Consider the following 21,741-nt stretch of genomic DNA (forward strand, 5'->3'; position numbering starts at 1 on the left):
CTTCTGCTGCAATGAGTTCATTAGTTTCCTTTAGGTATTCTAGTTCAAGAGATCAACAAAAGTGAGGGCTGAATGGTTTAAGATTATTTCAGATATTTGAACCCCCAATTTTTAATTTCAAAGGAACTATTGCAGTTTGAATTACCGACTGTTCATTCTCCAGTAGTAAGATCAGTATCATCAAAACTTTGATTATAAATACTTTGTGAAGATGCACCATTCATGCCACATTTCAATTTGAATACTCCATGTGTAACTGTTTCATCTAAACTTTAAAGCTGCTCATAATTTAGTTTCAAAATTCAAAGCAAGGTATGATTAACCATGTTCAGCAAACTACACTTTGCAGACGTTTCTGTAATATGCAAACCCTTAGGATAACAATCTGCTTTTGATTTTAGAATTGCTTTTAATGGGGCAATAAATGTCAGCATTTTGCATCAGAGATGAGTTTCGAATAATGAGTTTAATAACGAGAATAAGGAGAATAATGAGAATAATTAGAATGAGGAGAATAAGGAGAATAAGAAGAATAAGGAGAATAAGGAGAATAAGGAGAATAAGGAGAATAAGGAGAATAAGGAGAATAAGGAGAACAAGGAGAATAAGAAGAATAAGAATAATAAGGAGAATAAAAAGAATAAGGAGAATAAGGAGAATAAGGAGAATAAGGAGAATAAGGAGAATAAGGAGAATAAGGAGAATAAGGAGAATAAGGAGAATAAGGAGAATAAGGAGAATAAGGACAATAAGGAGAATAAGGAGAATAAGGAGAACAAGGAGAATAAGAAGAATAAGAAGAATAAGGAGAATAAGGACAATAAGGACAATAAGGAGAATAAGGAGAATAAGGAGAATAAGGACAATAAGGAGAATAAGAAGAATAAGAAGAATAAGGAGAATAAGAAGAATAAGGAGAATAAGGAGAATAAGGAGAATAAGAAGAATAAGGAGAATAAGGAGAATAAGGAGAACAAGGAGAATAAGAAGAATAAGGAGAATAAGGAGAATAAGGAGAATAAGGAGAATAAGGAGAATAAGGAGAATAAGAAGAATAAGGAGAACAAGGAGAACAAGGAGAACAAGGAGAATAAGAAGAATAAGAATAATAAGGAGAATAAGGAGAATAAGGAGAACAAGGAGAATAAGAAGAATAAGAAGAATAAGGAGAATAAGGACAATAAGGACAATAAGGAGAATAAGGAGAATAAGGAGAATAAGGACAATAAGGAGAATAAGAAGAATAAGGAGAATAAGGAGAACAAGGAGAATAAGAAGAATAAGAAGAATAAGGAGAATAAGAAGAATAAGGAGAATAAGGAGAATAAGGAGAATAAGAAGAATAAGGAGAATAAAGAGAATAAGGAGAATAAGGAGAACAAGGAGAATAAGAAGAATAAGAATAATAAGGAGAATAAGAAGAATAAGGAGAATAAGGAGAATAAGGAGAATAAAGAGAATAAGGAGAATAAGAAGAATAAGAATAATAAGGAGAATAAGAAGAATAAGGAGAATAAGGAGAATAAGGAGAATAAGGAGAATAAGGAGAACAAGGAGAATAAGAAGAATAAGGAGAATAAGGAGAATAAGGAGAATAAGGAGAATAAGGAGAATAAGGAGAATAAGGAGAATAAGGAGAACAAGGAGAATAAGAAGAATAAGGAGAATAAGGAGAATAAGGAGAATAAGGAGAATAAGGAGAATAAGGAGAATAAGAAGAATAAGGAGAACAAGGAGAACAAGGAGAATAAGAAGAATAAGAAGAATAAGGAGAACAAGGAGAACAAGGAGAATAAGAAGAATAAGAAGAATAAGGAGAATAAGGACAATAAGGACAATAAGGAGAATAAGGAGAATAAGGAGAATAAGGACAATAAGGAGAATAAGAAGAATAAGGAGAATAAGGAGAACAAGGAGAATAAGAAGAATAAGAAGAATAAGGAGAATAAGAAGAATAAGGAGAATAAGGAGAATAAGGAGAATAAGAAGAATAAGGAGAATAAGGAGAATAAGGAGAATAAGGAGAATAAGGAGAATAAGAAGAATAAGGAGAATAAGGAGAATGAGTTTCTGGTATTGTAAATCACTCAAATCACATTGAATTTTTAGTGATAAAGCTAGATCTGCAGACATCATAGTTGGTTGATAATTATCAGATTGGTAAATTTGGCCTGGTAGATCTTTAGAAAACATTTTAATATTCTCTTTCAAGATGGATTTTCCAGAACTTGATTTTGCGCGTACAACAGCAGCTTCTGCTAATTCTCCAGTTGTATGAGTTTAAGCCAAACTAAAATAAATATTAATAACATCATTAATTGATAAACTATTTTCATTATGATAATGTAAAAGAAGAATAATATGGAAAATTACCTAAACCATACAAATGTGGAACTGTGGACGTAAATTTTCAACAACAAAAAACTATGTTTGATGACCTCTTTACATTATTATAATAGAAAATAGACTTCTAGAACTGGATTAAGTATTTTTATTTACTCTTTTGCCGACTTCAATTACTCATCTTTCATTTGTCGACTTTACAGTTTAATTAGTTACCTTCATAGGTTTATTAGTTCACAGGTTCATTAGATAACTTTTATAGGAAAATATCCCTTTGATCTTACTCGGCTTGAACACAACTTCTATAATAAAATCTAATGTTCTCCAAATAAGCATCAACACTTTCAATTAGTTTCGAAGCGCTCAGCAGATTAACAGTTTCATTTGAAGTATTTTGCTTACTATATCGAATGTGATCAAGACATCATACTAAGTGATCAAACAGCAGATGATTTTTAAATCTGTTGTTTTCTTGGCCTTTCTGTAGCGGTACATTTTCCAAAAGCATCAATCTTGGAATCTAACGTGGATTTACAGATAGCATCATAAACCTTATCAATGTGGAATTGCAAAAGTTAAAGGACGTCTATCGTGCTCTCCCAACGGATTTCACTTAGATTTTACAGTCAAATTGTTTACATGATTTATTAATATACTCCATTTATGGGGTGATCCAGAAAAAACGTTATAAACCTCCTGAATATTGATGAATAAGCTAACAATTACAGTGCAGAAAAATGCTGCATTAATGATAACAATGTTTAGTAAATAGTTTCCACAAAGAACAAAAAATGCTCTTTGGTTTAAATTAAGGTACATTTTTTGTATGTCTACATTCTTTCTTTTCATGTTTCATCAACTACCTAATAATTATAGAATAAAAGAAAGCTTTCCTTCTACAGTTCACACAAGATACTCAATAAATTTACAGGAACAAAGAACAATAAACTTTTTTTGAACTTTTTTTTGCTTAATAAAACACATGTGTTTCTTTGACTGTTATTCAATGAAGATGTTCTGAAAGGACAGTGACAAGTTTTGAAATATGTTCAATAAGTTTGAAAAAATTTCCATTGTTTGCTTTAAAAGTCTTACACTTGTTTCACGAAAATCTTATCCCTCAGTTTCAAGGAATAGCACAGTACCAAAAGAGGAGATGAATCTAAAGTTTTTTTTAAAACAAGACTTTGTAATATAGCTGTATTTAAGTTATTTTTTGAAAAAAAGTATTTGTATTCAAGTTATTTTTTCAAAAAATGAAAATAATGAAATTGACGTACTTGTACTCATACTCGGTTGTAAATTCTTTTAAATAAAAACTTTCAACTACTTCATGAGGAATGTCTTTAAAAAATTTAACTTTGAGTTTTCTCCTGATGTCATCTGCTCCTAAAGTACGAGTTGCTTTATAAACTGTTTGATATGATTTATAAAAATGGTTGAAAATAAACCCAAGACCCAATATACAAATATTATAAAATTATAAGACAATGGTTATGGACACAACGTCTAAAAGAACGGTAATTTATTATCTGTCTAAATTATTATTTTGTATTTATTAACTAACTTGATAATAATAAATGCACTTTTATATCAAATCTTAGCTGCGATTGATTATTTTTTGGATCAATTTAAATAATGCCTTTTCTTATTTTTTTTCTTCTCTCTCCATATCTGATTTACGTTTTCTTATAAAAAAAACTCCAAGGTTTCTTTATTATCACCATGATATCTTATAAGCTTATTCTTTTAAATAATTAAATAACTACTGCATTTTGCTGTAATTATTTTTTCATTAAAGGGCAGAGCAAATACACACAAAATTAATAGTTATATAAACTATGCCGCCCTGAAATGTAAATTTACAATTACAATAAACATTTACCATAAAAAAAATAAGATTTAAAAAAATAATATACACAAAAACTTATTGTTTCCACAATTAATTAAATGCTATTCCTCAATCTAATTATTTTATTAATTGAGAAAATTTTTCAAGATGAGCAAAATTGTAGAAAATCAATAGCCAAGCATTTAAAATTTGGCGCCCCTATTATATAAAGAATATAATACGTGTAGACATTATGAACACCAAAAGATATATTTAAATTTATTTTTTTCTAAAATCTAAGCTGTGATTAAATAAAAAACGTCGTCTGTGTCAGCGCGGTGCATCTGCCACGCTGCCGCCCAATGAAACGGCATAGTTTGCATGGCCCTTGCACAGGCTCTGCTTGAATCTTTTACAAAAGTTTAGCGAAAGAAAAAGAACCTCACAAAGTAAGTTTTTTATTTGTTATCTGTTCAGTCACCTTTTTGAGTTTTCAAACAAACAAATAAAACAAACAAATAAACACTCTAATGGGTAATAAGTGTTTTCATTAAATATTTTTATTCATTTTTAAGACGGAATCCTTCTCTTATGACTAATTTTCAAAAGTTCCTACAGAACAGGATTTAAGAATTTTTCTGAAATTGATTATTTTCTAAAAGCCAAAGGGAAGTTTTGATAATCTTCATACCTTACAGTTTTTATTTTTATTTTATCTCAAGAAAAATATGTATTTTGTTTCTAAAATAAAATTCAATATAAGTTCTCTTCAGGATTATTTAGTACGGATATATTAGACTTTTTTGCATTGTTTTTTTAATATTTTGTTATTTTTTTATATGTGAGTGAACACCGTTTATACTTTTATCACCTTTGTTGATTACGATCTAGACGGTTTTTATTTGTATTAAGTATCGATTTTTGGCACAAACAACATGTATAATAACATTTTAATTACCAAACTCGGCATTTAAATCAGCGTATATTGAATGAATTTGTTGAGAATTTCTTTAACGAAAAGTTTATCAAAATATATATATATAAATAACTTAATTGATATATTTAGAACTCTTTTGGTCGTTTTCTGTGCATTTTTCCTTTGTAAATAAATTTTAACGAGAAGGTTAAAACTTTATTATAGCCTAATGTTTTCCATATATACGGATTACATATATACATATGTGTGTGTGTATATATATATATATATATATATATATATATATATATATATATATATATATACATATATATATATATATATATAAATATATATATATATATATATATATATATATATATATATATATATATATGTATATATATATATATATATATATATATATATATATATATATATATATATATATATATATATATATATATATATATATATATATATATATATATATTAGACCAGTTAAAAAAAAATATTTTTTAATAATTAAGTGGCTAGGTGTTTGAATGTTGTTAATTGATGAAAAAAAGTAAACCATTAAAGTTTCAAAGCGTTATTTTAATATTTAGTAACAGCTCAATTAAGTTTACTTTTCAATGGGGTCCTAAAATTAAAAAAAAAAAGTTCCTTTAAAGTAGGTCAACCTGGTACTCAAAAGAAGCAAAATAATATATAAATTTCAAAAATAATAATTATTTTATAAAAAATAAATTAAAAAATTTTTATTTTTATTAAAAACTTGTAAAAAGTTTTACTATATATATATATATATATATATATATATATATATATATATATATATATATATATATATATATATATATGACCGACGCACAGTGGAGTATTTATACGGAAAAGTTGATCAAAAGTCGATTTTCAAAATTTTGTCAAAATATGGTTTTATTGGTGCATTGTTAAAGCTTAATAAAGGTTACATCCCTAAATGGTCATTTCGGTTACTCCTCTCTTCCTCACCTTATTTGGGCAGCTTTAAAAATCGAGTAATCATGATAATGAATTTAATTGTTTTTCAACGTTTCTGTTGACGAGCATTATTACAAATCGTTTTTTGTTTGTGGTTAGTAAAAAATTTTAAAAATCATAATGGATATTGAAAAAGAAGGTAAGCTCATACTTTTGGTATATTTATTTTCTCTATTTTATATGTTACTGTCATATTTCTCATCAATTATATTTGATGTAAAAAGTTTAACGTTTTTTTTTTATCACGATATTAAAAAGTGCTTTTTGAATGTCAATTAAGCCTTATTAAGCTACGAGCTTGTGCTTCACGTAAAGCTTAGATATTCTATTTACCATTTTTTTTTTTAAATGTTGCGCATGTACGCGCCCTAAAATTTTCTTAATATTTTTAGTCAATAAGGCAAAAACATTTTTTTGTGAACTTTTATTTATAATTCATATTTTTATTTATAATTCATATTTTTATTGTAGAACCTCAAGCTATCACAATAGAGAAGACTAGACGATCGCTTTATGAAGTCTTGGAGCAAAGTTCCGAGGAAAAAATTGACGACAAATTCGTGTTTTTATTAGAACACCTTAAAAACATAACCAAATGCCCTGCAAATGAAGAAAGTGCACTAAAAACCATTTTTTCACCTTTTAAGTTCCAATTTAAACAAAAATGGGAAAATGCTAGCCGTAAAAGAGAGCGTTTTTTAAAAAATAACGAACAATGGCTTAATACCACCATAGCACTACCAACTTGGACGGTAGCAAAGCCCGGCCGACCGTCAAAAGAATTTTGTGAATCGAGCTCACCAACGAGAAGGTGAAAAACAAGGGTTTTAAGAGAACATGTACCTTGTGAGCAGTTGATGTATGCTGCTCAAATGAGTCAACGTGCTGCAGGGAACAGTGACGCGTCTAACGTTATAAAGGAAATTTTATTTACACCTACAAAAGCCAAACAATATAGAAAAAGTGACACATCTACTAAAGGTATCATTAAAAAGCACACACCATCAGAAGCGTTGTCAATTTTTGTGGAAGCTGATATGACAAAAAAACAATATGAAATTATTTATGCTGCCAACAAGAATATCTATCCATGTTATTCACTTGTAAAAAAAGCCAAAGAGGAATGTTATCCATCAAAAGAATCGATAACAGTTACAGAAAATTGTTCAGAAATTAAATTACAAGATCTTCTGGATCACACGTCTAAGCGATTATGTTGTTATTTGAATGAAGTTGTTAAAACTTTAAATGAAAAAGAAAGAAATAATTTAGAATTGATTTCTAAATGGGGTTGTGATGGCTCGCAACAACAAACTTTTAAACAAAAATTTCAAAACAACGACGATAGCGACGCAAACATATTTCAAAGTTCTTTTGTGCCCCTACGGTTCATATGTCATATTGGTAACCAAAAGAAGGTGCTCTGGCAAAACCCAGCACCATCATCTACAAGGTATTGTCGACCAATAAGAATTCGTTTTATTCGGGAGAGCAAAGACGTAACGAATGATGAAATTGAATACGTAGAGAACCAAATAAAAGGTTTAAGAAAAAGTGAAATAATAAACGATTTTGGTGGTAATTTGCAAATAAAGCATATATTTCTTTTTACTATGATTGATGGAAAAGTTTGCAATGCTGCTACAAATACAACATCAACGATGAAATGTTATATATGTGGGCAAACTTCAAAAAATTTTAATGACTTGAATTAAAAAACGACAGAAAGCCGTGAGACACTAAAATTTGGGCTATCAATACTTCACGCAAGAATCAGATTTTTTGAATCCTTGCTGCATATATCGTATAAAATACCAATTAAAAAATGGCAAGCAAAGACAGAAGAAGATAAAAAAATAGTAGCGGAAACAAAACAAAAAATTCAAAATGCCTTTAAAGATGAATTAGGGCTGTTGGTTGATATTCCTAAGGCTGGATTTGGGAACAGTAATGATGGTAATTCATCAAGAAGATTTTTTGCCAATCCCCTAACCGCTTCCCGCATCACAGGGGTTGATATAACTCTTATAAAAAAATGTAATGTCATTTTGGAAGCTATTTCGAGTGGGCATCAAATTAATGTAAAAGAGTTTGAAAATTTTGCAAATGAGACGGCCAAACTTTATGTTGATTTATATGGGTGGCACCCAATGACGCCAACTATGCATAAAGTTTTAATACATGGCCCCACAATAATTGAACAGGCTATACTGCCTATTGGCCAGCTATCAGAAGAAGCAGCTGAAGCGAGAAACAAACATTTCCGTCTTTATCGGCAGAATTATGCAAGGAAGTCTTCGCGAGAAAACTGTAATAGAGATATTTTAAACAGACTTTTGCTAACTTCGGATCCTTTGCTAAGTAGCATGAGAAAAAGACCCCAGAAAAAAAGAAAACCGTTCTCCAGTGAAACAATAGGACTCTTGATGCCGGAATTATTAGAAGACTCGCAAGCGATGATGGTTGATGACATATCAGATGATGATTCCGATTGAAAATGATTTCATTGACAAGTACAATATTATTTTATTTTATTTTGGATTAAATATAGGGCTATGATAATAAATTTAAATTATTAATTTCAAATTGTTTGGTTGTCAAATCATTAGCCCCTTGTAGCGGATAACCATAGGATTTAATCCTTTAACAAAAAATAATTCGTAACAACAGGTATAACCTAAAGATTAAGTTCAGTGATAAAGAAAACCAGTATAGGTTTAAATGTATCTTTCAAGTGTGATTATCCTTTTTATTATTATAAATTTAGTTATTTGTTATTATGTTAAATAGTTTTAAAGTTGTAAAGTATATAATGTGAATAAAAATATGTATTTTTTGTTTTAATATAGAAATTTTTTACATTTCATGAGTGAATAATCGTTTTTAATACAATACAATGACCCTAAACTTCTTTTTACTTCATATCACATCGACAATAAACATAAAATAATTTTGTTCAACTTTTCAAGTGAAATACTCCACTGTGCGACGATACGGGTTTCAAAGTTATTTGGGTAGGTGGGGGGGGGGGTACATTTGTCATTTTTTAAAAAAGTCCTCTATATCATGAATTTTTATATACATATACGATCTTCCTAAAGCTTTAAGTAAATTGGATGTCATAATGTTCGCAGACAACACCAATGTATTTTATGCATCCTCATCAATTACAGAACTTTATGAAACTACAAATACTGAACTTGAAAAAATAAACAGTTGGTTAAAATCTAATATATTATCGCTAAACACAGAAAAAACCAAATACATTCTCTTTCATTCTAACCTTAAAAAAATATCACCCAATTTACCTTCGCTAAATACAGATACTAAAGAAATAGAGAGAACCTTAGCAACAAAATTTCTAGAGATACTTATTGATGAGAACATCTCATAGAAATCACATATAGATATATTAAATACCAAAATATCAAAAAACATTGGTATCCACTACATAGTTAGTTCTATACTGTCTCCTAATAATTTAAAGTTCCGATACTTCTCATTCATGCAAAGCTACTACAAATGCGCTAATATTGCGTGGGCGAGTACTCATAAATCGAAATTAACCACACTATATCGAAAACCAAAAACATATTGCAAGAATAATTTTTAATAAGAATAGACTCTCGCATGATAAACCACTTTTAAAAAATTTTAAAGCATTACATGTATATCAAATCAATATATTCCAAAATATTGTTATTTATGCTCAAATATAAACATGGACTTGTTCGTTCTTACTTGTCAAAGAATTTCTTCCAAAATTGCAAAAATAGATACCATATCAGAGGAACGGGAAACTTCAACGTACCTTTTAAAAAAACTAATCTCTTGCGTTTTCCATTTCGTACCGTGGTCTTTGTCTATATAACAAATTAATATCCAAAAACATTCAACTGGAAAAATCGAATAACTTAAATGCTCTGAAAACGTTATTAAGAGATCTCATTTTAAACACTTACAACTTTATATATTTTTATTAACGCCGAAGCATTTAAAACTATGTATAAAACTAACTTTGTTCCGAAACCAATGTGAACTCTAAGAACTCTAAAAACTATAAATAATTAAAAAACAACATTAATAACAAAAATACTAAAACAAATAATAGGCTCATTTATCAACACTTGAACGACTATATATTACCTATTTAGCAAATCGTGTACCTACTTATATGTTTGTGTATTGAAATAAAATTAAAATTATTTAAAAACTTTTTTATGTCAGCATTCTTTGTTTTTGCATTTTGGATTTTTATTTTCATCGTGACGAAAACCGATACCATTTTTTTTTTTTTAAATACAGGCTTTTTTTAAATTGAGGTATCCAAAAATATTTATAACGCTTCTTGATGACAAGACTGTCAGTCTTCTGCAAGTTTTCCGCGTTCTTTGAAGTAATTTCTAATACTTTACAGTTTATTTTATATATTTTTTGTATAACGTAACTTTTGATTTTTGTTTTTTTTAATTTTACTTACTCTGTTAAGATATTTACGAATTACTATTACATTATAAACTATTACATTTGCTATTATAATTACTATTACATTATAAACATTATAAACTATTATATTTTACGAATTTGTAAAGATTAAAGAACATTAAAATTAAAAAAAAAAAAAAAATTTTTTAATGATAAAAAGCAAAACAAAAAGTCCTTTGGAAAAATAGTGAGGGAGGGAGAGGGTTGTATGCCCTGATATATGGGAATTTGTTGTACCTTCGACCACTTTTTTTTTTAAGGCGTTTTTTGCGTAGTCTATTGAGTAAATTTAAACTATTCAAACTATATAATATTCTCTCAAATTTTGCTCAAAAATTATACTTATGACTTTTTTTTCATTCGACCAAGAAGTATCTTTTTCCCCCGTTTAAAAAAAATAAGTCCATTGGTTAAAAGAACAACACGTACTTTGTATCTTTGACCGATGCGCGTTGTTTCTTCAACCAAAATGTTGTTATTAAAAAATCATACAATGTTTGAACCTCTTTAATATTTTAGATTGTTATATATAATAAAGAAGCTTCTGGTCTACCTTATATCAATAAAAAAACAAATCTAACTATCTTGTAATCAATCCTAATTGTCTAAAAAACAATTGGAAAAATCAATCCTTACAATCTTGCAAAGACTTGCATATTGAAGTTACGATTATAGTATTACTAATTTTTTTAAATAAAACCAGTTATTATAACTATTTAGATAAAATCACACATTTTCTTAAGTTTTTGTTGGTCAAAGGTACGGCATCTTAGTCTGGTCAAAGGTAAACAAGATGGGTTTCTTTAACAACTGTTGTCCTAATCCCCATTTACGGTCAGACGTAATCATCCACACTTTTCCATAACAAAAAAATGATGTTGGTTAATGTTTATAATGTCGTAGATGAATCAAACAACAGTTTATCACATTTTTAAAATAAGAATAAGATTAAAACTGATATATACTTTTTAAGAGCTAAATCTTATAGTTACTTGTCGATCGATTACATCAATCCTAAGTATGATGTTTTTACGGTAAGAAGAGTCGTCATGGGCTATTATTTCAAACGGTACTTCACGTTTTTTTAAAAAAGATAATAGTAAGCCGACAGAGTAGAGTAACCAAAGGTACAACGTGGTCAAAGGTACAACACGTTCCCCTATATGTATATGTATATATATATATATATATATATATATATATATATATATATATATATATATATATATACTCACACATATATAAATAAATATATATATTTAATTTTTAAAAACTTGTAATATATAATAAAATCTTTAAAGATTAAGGAAAATTTAAAAAATTTTACAAAGTTACGTTATACAAAAAATATATAAAATAAAACTGAAAAGTATTAGAAATTACTTCGAAGAACGCGGGAAACTTGCAGTAGACCGATGGTCTTGTCATCAAGAAACCACTATGCGTTACTAATATTATAAATACTTCATATAAATAAATTTATATTTAAAAAAATATTAAAAGTTTCGACATAATAAAAAATTTAAGGTACTTCTATACAATTAAAAAAGGGAATATCTTAAATTTTTTTTTTTTGTAAGATAATTGCTTGAAGATCTAAATTTATCACAAAATCTTAATTTGTCATCAAAATTAAAAAAAAAAATAATTAGAGGTTATTTCAATTTATCTTAATGTTGCTGTTTATTTTTACTCTTAGAAAAGCCCTTAGCAACCATGTTATGAAATTATAACACCTCTATTACAAGTTATTTCTTGTTCAATTTCATCTCAATTTGTTTTCATGTATTCTTTATGCACTTAGCATAACTAAAAAAAAAAAGCAATTAAGTCAAGACTCTCGCTAGAATAATGCCTCCATGACCAAACGCAAAATATGAGTGTTTAAATAGAATTATTTGGACACGCTGTCCCAAATCTACTTGTTCTGCCATCACAAGTTTCAATTATGGTATTTATTGTATTGGGAATGTTTTGATTGCTTTAATATTCCACGTGAAAGTTTTTTTGAAAAAAATACATTAAAAAGTTGCCATAATACACAGTCGCCATAATAGAGCTTTATTTCATTTTGAATAGTCATCTAATATTTTAAAAACACTAGGAAAAGTAAAAAAGTTGAGGAAAAGAGTTTATATTAAAAAAAAAAGACATTAAATAATGCGAACCCTATAGTTCTGGATCCCTTGAGTTAGTTCTATTTTGTTTTATGTTAATAAATATTATCTGATTTTTAAAACTGTTTTTTAGTGTTTTTTGTTGTTTAAGTTATACCGTTTACATAATATCTTTACTAATGCTTTATAAAACTTCTTGAAATTTTACTCAAATGTTCGTTACTAATATAGCTACAAAATGACCCTCATTAAAGAGTCTCGCTTATTCAGATTTGTACTTATGAAATATTGAATAGGCGAGTAAAAATGTGAAAATCACTGATTCTTATGAAAATAACTATATATCTGCAATTTTTGATAGTTTGAACGTGAGAGTGGCACAGATTGTAGTTTACATTGTTATAAAACAACTATGCAAGTTTCATAGTTTAACAGTCATCCTATGATAAATAATTCTGTAAACGGTTTAACCTCTTTTTGGGACAAAATTCAAATTTTTATAAGAATTAAAAGAAAAAAAAATTTGTTTCACTATGTCTTCATTCGACCTATATTTGTAATTTATGTTAACTATATTTGAAATTAATGTGTTTTAAGAAAAAATTTGTCTAACTGTATAAGAGTACGTTATAAGGAAAAATGCAAAAAGTAAAGAATGCTGACATAAAAAAGTTTTTAAATATTTTTAATTTTATTTCAATACACAAACATATAAGTAGGTACACGATTTGCTAAATAGGTAATGTATAGTCGTTCAAGTGTTGATAAATGAGCCTATTATTTGTTTTAGTATTTTTGTTATTGATGCTGTTTTTTAATTATTTACAGTTTTTAGAGTTCTTAGAGTTCACATTGGTTTCGGAACAAAGTTAGTTTTATACATAGTTTTAAATGCTTCGGCGTTAATAAAAATATATAAAGTTGTAAGTGTTTAAAATGTGATCTCTTAATAACGCTTTCAGAGCATTTAAGTTATTCGATTTTTCAAGTTGAATATTTTTGGATATAAACTTATTATAAAGGCAAAGACCACGATACGAAATGGATAAGCGCGAGAGATTAGTTTTTTTAAAAGGTTCGTTAAAGTTTCCTCTCCCTCTGGTATACTATCTATTTTTGCTATTTTGGAAGAAACTCTTTGAAAAGTGAGAAGGAACAAGTTCAAGTTTATATTTGAGCATAAATAAAAAATTTGGAATATATTGATTTGATATATATTTAATGCTTTAAAATTTTTTAAAAGTGGCCATGCGAGAGTCTATCCTTATAATAAAACTATTCCTACTGCATGTTTTTGTTTTCTATATAGTGTGGTTAGTTTGGATTTATGAGTATTTGCCCATGCATCATTTGAGTATATGTAGTGGCTTTGTATGAACGAGAAGTTTAGGAACTTTAAATCATTAGAAGACAGTATATAACTAGCTATGTAGCGGATACCAATGTTTTTTAATATTTTGGTATTTAATATATCTATATGTGATTTCTATGAGATATTCTCATCAATAAGTATCTCTAGAAATTTAGTTGCTAAGGTTCTCTCTATTTCTTTAGTACCTGTATTTAGCAAAGGTAAATCGGGAGGTATTTTTATAAGTTTTAAAGGAAAAAGAATGCGTTTGGTTTTTTCTGGATTAGCAATAATTTGTTAGAGCAGAACCGACTGTTTATTTTTTTAAGTTCAGTATTTGTAGTTTCATAAAGTTCTGTAATTGATGAGGATGCATAAAATAAATTAGTGTCGTCTGCCAACATTATAACATCCAATTTATTTAAGGCTTTATGAAGATCGCGTATGTATATTAAAAGCAAAAGAGGTGCAGGATTAGAATGTTTGGGGACACCGCATTTTATTATGAGTAATTTATATATATTTTTTTCATGAGCAATAACGCATTGTTTTCTGTCTAGTAAAAATATTTTGAACCAGCTTAGCGCAACACTTTTTATGCCATATTTTTCCGCTTTCCTAAGTAAGATAGCGTGATCTACTGTGTCATACGCCTTAAATAAATCAACAAAGACTCCATGGACGTACTTTTCGTTTTCAAAGGATTTTTATTATTTATAAGATCAAGAATTGCGTCTTCGGTTCAATGTTGTTTTTGGAAGCCAAGCTGTTTTTTATTTACTATTTTTTTATTTGTTAGATATTTATACAGTTCACTGTATATTACTCAATCCACAAATCTTGAAAGTACAGGAAGAACTTCGATAGGTCTGTAGTTATTTAAGGTAAATGAATCCCCGGTTTTTAATATTGGTATTACTTTAGCTATTTTTAATTTATTGGGTAATTTACTGTAATAATTGGTTTAAATGTTACTTAGATTAGTTGTTTTATCACCGAAAACACATTTACAACTATATAGCACAAATGTCGTCAATCCGAGAAGCCTGATTCGTCTTAAGCGAGTTTTTTTTAACTTCAAGTTCTTCATGGTTTAGTCCAGAAAAAATATTTAAACAGAAACGTTGGTTAGTGATATAGGTTTTGAAAGAGATATCAGGGCATTGAATTTTTGAAGCCATGTTAGGGCCTATGTTTGCAAAAAAACTATTGAAGTATTTAGCTATAGAAATTTTGTCGATTAACTTAGTTTCGTTAACGATATTTTTATCTGGTAAATCATTGGTTTTGTATGGTTTTTACCTAATATTTCTTTCAATATGTTGTTTATAATATCACTTTTGCTTTTTTGTAGTTGTTTTGAATAAACAACTTTTTTAAATTCTTCCTAATTTTTTCAAATAAATTTTTGTATTCCTTGTATGTAGTTAAGTTAGTTTCGTTTCTGTTTTTTAAATACGTTTTAGCTTTGATTTTGATGATTTTTTAATCCCCTTAGTTATCCATGGGCAGTTTAAATATTTTAGCTTTATTTCTTTCTTTTCAACAGGGAAATGTTTATTGTAGTGATCTAGAAAAATATTTATAAATAAATTGTATGCGGAGTTTGTGTGTCTAAGGTTGCAATTTTGACACACTCCATCCCAATTTACTACCTATAGCAAGTCTTTAAAAATTTTAATAGAGAACTGACTGATTTTTCTTTTATAAATTTCGGTTTTAGGATTGTTATAGGTTCTTAAATCTTGAGATAAGGAAAAATAAATAAGAGAAAATTTAATATATCGGTTTTGATAAATCCTGTCTTTAGAGAGGTTTCTGGAAATGTATTTCATAATATATTGTCTATAGCAGAGACAAAGGTTAGGGCTACTAAGGTAAGTTTGTTGATGATTGGGAGAATACACAATTGAAACAGATTATCAAAAAAGAGTTTAGTATTCGCATTTTCTTTGTAGTTCAGACTGGTAATATTTAAATCCCAAATTAAAAAAAAATATTTTTCCTTGTCATTTATTTTGAGAAAAATTTTAATTGAAAAATTTGAAAATTTAATTATTACACCTTTTGGAGGTCTTTAGCAAGTGAAAATTATACTATTTTTTGATTTATTACACGTTATCTGAATAGTAAAGACTTCGCTATCAGTGTCAGAGATGGAAAAGTCTTATCTTACTTTAAACACTTTGTTATTTCGGATATACGTTGCAATCCCTTCTACTCTTTTGTTTGCTTTTCTTTCAAAAAATGTTAGTTTATAATTTGGTATTTGAAAGTTTGCGTTCGTTTGAAATAATTTATCAAAACACCATGTTTCGGTTACCCAAATCATACTAAATGAGTAATTGCAATCTAACAGAGAGTGTTTCAGTTTATAAAAATTTTTATTTGCGCATCACAGACGTAAAAATCATTTAGTAAAAAATATTATTTCAATTTCGAAGACGTTGAAACGCAGCGTTTCAAAATCTTATGTTTCGTTTTTGTTTTCGTTACTTATTGTGTAAAGTGCAATAAATTAAAACGTGCTAGCGTAATAAATAATGTACAAAACTATTTCACAAATCTCGATGAAGTACTTTGTGAAAATTCAAATTATTTACGAAAACTTCTGACAAGTATTTTATCTTATTTGATAATAGCAAAATTACCGTCTTTTCAAATCCTTTTAACATCTTCCCATGGCTTTCTTCTCATTTCCATTGTTTCGTTCGCGTAGTCTTCATTAATGAATATTCTGGTTTCTTTGAGGTTTTATGATAGCGTTAAGATTTTATTTTTATTTTGAAAGTTTAGGAGTTTAATATTTATAGTTCTTGGAGATTTATCTTTATTTATTTTCTCAATACAGTTAGCTCTTTCAATTATTACGTCTTCAGAGATTCCCAGTTTGTTTCTAAATAGATCTTTAAATTCTTTGCATAGTCAATCCAAGATTCCACGAGCATCTCAGTTAAGCCATCAATCCTTAGATTATTGAAGCGTGAAGGTCAATATTTTTTTTTTTAAATATTCTTCCTAAAAGTTAATACTTTCTTATATATCGTTGAAGTCGTTTTCAACTGTTTTAACCTTCAATTTGCTTTTATTGAATTCGTTTTCAAGTTTGTCAAGGCGATCTGTTATTATTTTTACATTTGCACTTATAATATCGCTAAATATATTTTCCTGTTTTATTAAAGGGTTGATAGTTTCTATAAGGATACCTTTTTTTTGTTCTTCCAATTTGGTGGTTATTAGTTTTTCAATATTTATCTTACTTACTTCATTGTAACTTTCATATTGTAAATTTTTTTAAATATAATTATTTGAATATATATATATATACATATATATAAATATTTATATATACATGTATATATATATATATTTATATATATATATATATATATATATATATTTATATATATATATATATATATATATTTATATATATATATATTTATATATTAAATTTTTTAATATATAATTATTTGAATATATTTATACATATATATATAAATATTTATATATACATATATATATACATATACTTTAAGAACATTGAGCTTTAACATTATATTTTACATTTATACATTACTTTAAGAACATTGAGCACTCTATTTGTAAAATACACTAACATAATTTACATATATACATATATATATATATATATATATATATATATATATATATATATATATATATATATATATATATATATGTATATATATATATATAGATAAATATATATATATATATATATATATATATATATATATGTATATATATATATATATATACATATATATATATATATATATATATATATATATATATATATATATATATATATAATTAATTAGTAAAAAACACTTATCTAACTTTTATCTTCGACTTGAAGTTTCACCAATGCAGGATCATCACGAAGAGTTAATAAATCTAAAAAAAAAATAAATTTATAGAAAAAAATATTTTACAGGAAGTTATAAATTATTATAACTTCCTGTAAAATATTTTTTTCTATAAATTGAATTTTTTTTGAGATTTCGTAACTCTTCCTGATGATCCAGCAATGGTGAAACTTCAAGTCGAATATATAAGTTAGATAAGTGTTTTTTACTAATTAATTATTGCTCTGTTCTTTAAGAACATTGAGCACTCTATTTGTAAAATACACTATCATAATTTACATATATATATATATACATATATATATATATATATATATATATATATATATATATATATATATATATATATATATATATATATATGTATATATATATATATATATATGTATATATATATATATATATGTGTGTGTGTATATATATATATATATATATATTTATATATATATATTTGTATATATATATTTACATATATAAATATATATATATATTTATATAAATATATATACATATATAAATATATATATATATAAATAAATAAATATATGTATATAAATTTATTTATATATATATATATATATATATATATATATATATATATATATATATATATATATATATATATATATATATATATATATATATGAAAAGTCCAGGGGAAAAAGCGGCATATCCACATTTTTGATTTTTCTCAGTTACTGACCCTGCCCTATGCATAGACTTGTATAGTTTGTACTGAACTAAATTTCAAGCGGAAAAAGTGGAAATGTCGATATGATAATTAAAAAAGAAAAAACCCTATACAATGGCAAAAAGCGGCATGATCCAATGTTTACAGGGGAAAAAACGACAATGTCACTAATGTCATGTGATGTTTTTAGTTACATGACCACATCATCCACTGAGGGGTCGATCTAGTGTTTACAGCATTTTAAAGATGGCCGATTGCTAAGAGCACTGTGAATTAACAAATAGGCCCAATAAAAGGAAAATTACAGAGAGAATAAACGAAATACTAAAAAAACAAAAACTTTCGTCTCATACAACAGGATCTGACTGCAAATGTACACGATATAAATATTTTGAAGTTGTAACAGTAGATAAAAGAGCTCGTTTATTGGACTCTTTCAATGCATTATTGAGCAAAGAATACCAAGACTCTTTTATGGCAGGCCTTATTACAGTCTGTAATGTCACAAGAAGGAGATCACGGAAAAATGAAATTATTTTAAAAGACTTAAATGATAACAGCTACTAATACAAATTATTTAAGAATATTGATATTGAATTTACCCAGGTGAGCTTCAAAGCTTTCCTTTCCATCTTTGGCATCAAGAAAGGCAGGGTTGAGACAATAAAACGGAGTTTATCAACTACAAGTAGGCCTAGCATAGAGACTATACTATATAGAATAAGATCTAGTATTTTTACATATAGTTTAATTAATAAAAGCTATTCTTACATTATGTTTTATATTGTGCCAACATTATTAGGCCTCTACTTTCGATTAGACAAGTCTAGTGCTCTACTATTGGCTATAGACTACTGTATTGGCCTACTAGACTAAAAGACTGTAGGCCTATCTAATGCTAAAAATCTTGATTAATTTTAAAATTATAAAAATAATTAGAAAGGCCTTGGCTTTGATTTTAGCCTAAAAAAAAGGGGACTAGTCTCTATTATAATCATATTAACAATAATATTATTATTAACATAATATTTCCCTAAGCCTAAGCTTTTAGTGTAGATTTAAATAAAAGGAACTAATCTGTATGAAACGGTAAATAAATTGAATCAGTTTCTCAATTATTTATCAAGCATGTTATTTTAAGATTATAATCTTTAATTTAGTTTTTGATGAACAGAAATTATTTAACATATTTTCTTATTGTTTTTCATCTTTTCATCTTTTGGTGAGCCACCAAAGGACAAAAGAGGTCAACTTACAAATAGACCTCATAAACTGACAGAAGAAATGGTTCAGAAGATAAGAGATCACATTTTATCTTTTAGGCGTAGGAAGTCGCACTACTCGCAAGATAAAACAAGACGCCTATTTTTATCTGAGGACTTAAACATTAACGAAATGTTTAACATGTTTCAAATTATCTATCCAGATAGCAAGATTTCTTACGAGATATACAGAATACGAGATATACATATTATTTAACAATGATTTTAACATTTCTTTTGGATATCCTCGTACAGACACTTATTTAAAGTGTGATTAGCTGAAAATGAGAAAAGCTCTCATTGCTAAAGATAATTTAATGAACCCTAATTTGCAAGCAAAGCTTAAAAAGTTTGAAACTGAAAGGGACTTGCATTGAGGAAAAACAGAAACATCTAAGAAAAAGAGAATCTAGGATAAAAGCAATTAGCATTTGAAGCAATGGCATTGGACAATCAAAGAAATTTAAATGTCCCCAGTAACTCAACCAATGATTTTTATTACAGAAAAAAAGTTTCGTTTTTTTCTTTTAACATCCATAAGGTATCGAGAAAAAATGTGTTTATCTATGATGAAACTGTATGATGAAACTGTAGCCAAAAAGGCTATGATGAAACTGTAGCCAAAAAAGGGGCAGATGAGGTGACATCTATGTTATGTGATTATTTTATTCATCACCTAAGTTAAGATGTCCGGGAATTAGAGCTACTTTGTGATTCTTGCGCAGACCAAAATAAAAATTATACATTCTTTCGGTTTCTGGATAATTTAGTTCAGCATAAAAAAAGATTTGACTCAATAAAGATTTTCTTTCCTGAAAAAGGGCATTCATACATGGAGTGTAATAAAGACATGGGTCTCATTAACACTAAATCACAGGTCAATATACCTTCTGATTGGATTGATATTTTAAAAGCTTTTCGCAAGAATCCGCTTCTTTCAATGTTTTGGAGCTCAGGCAGGACATGGTGAAAAATATGACACAATTTTTAAAACCTTTTTACAAGGCTGGATGTCCTGTTCCAACTAGATGTCTTAGAGAAGTGCTTTGTTCCAAAAACTGATCCATGAGCAATGAATCACACAGAATCTTGCAATGGTGTCTTTTTAAAAAGCACCATTACTTCAAATATGAGAGGCAAAAGCAAAAATGCTCCATGTGAACCTTTAAACTTATACTCTGAGAAACTGTGCATATCAATGGCTAAATTTAAAGATCCGCAGGTTCTTAAAAAGCTCACTAATAGACCTGACTACTTTGACTCCTTACCACATGATAACAATAAAAATGAAGTTAATGGGCAAGAGGAGTTTGACTATTTTGACTTAATAAAAAATAATGTTATTAAACAGTTCTGTTGAAATAAAATAACATTCTTTTACCTTCCTTATAAATTATTGTGATTTTATATAGTCCTTGTTTATAGAATGTTAATTTGTGTGTATGAATGAATGTGAGTTTCTTAGTTCAAATTGAGTAATATAATATTTTTTTAAATTGACCTTTTAATTTTTATGACCTAAAAGTAAAAGTCTATTAGGTAAGAAGTCTTCAGTTTTATGTGACCAACTTATATAATAAAACACAATGACCATTTATATTTACTTTTCTTCATCTGATGTCAGGTAGACATTAACTTATTTTGAGTGTACATTATTTTAAAAAGAAAAAATCATGATTTTTAGAAATGAGTAAACACATGAATTCTTGGATTTTTATCGTTGAGCAATACATCTTTTTCACACTGTCCCTGATGTTCAAATAACTGTTGGATTCAGCTACCAAAAAAAATTTTATTATTCCGAAAAACTACAAAGATGTATTTAGTAT

At 27.3% G+C, this 21,741-nt stretch overlaps 1 protein-coding gene across 1 annotated transcript; it reads left to right on the forward strand.

The window, feature by feature from the left end:
• Positions 1-324: 324 nt before the first annotated feature.
• On the forward strand, positions 325-8,608 carry LOC136083492 (uncharacterized protein PF3D7_1120600-like). The gene is given in 5 exon segments (XM_065802895.1): positions 325-357; positions 484-2,073; positions 2,213-2,272; positions 6,968-7,781; positions 7,947-8,608. Coding segments are annotated over 5 exon segments (3,159 nt in total).
• The last annotated feature ends 13,133 nt before the right edge of the window (positions 8,609-21,741 follow it).

The sequence above is a fragment of the Hydra vulgaris genome, chromosome 08 (genome assembly GCF_038396675.1).
Source record: "Hydra vulgaris chromosome 08, alternate assembly HydraT2T_AEP".
Lineage (NCBI taxonomy): Eukaryota > Metazoa > Cnidaria > Hydrozoa > Anthoathecata > Hydridae > Hydra > Hydra vulgaris.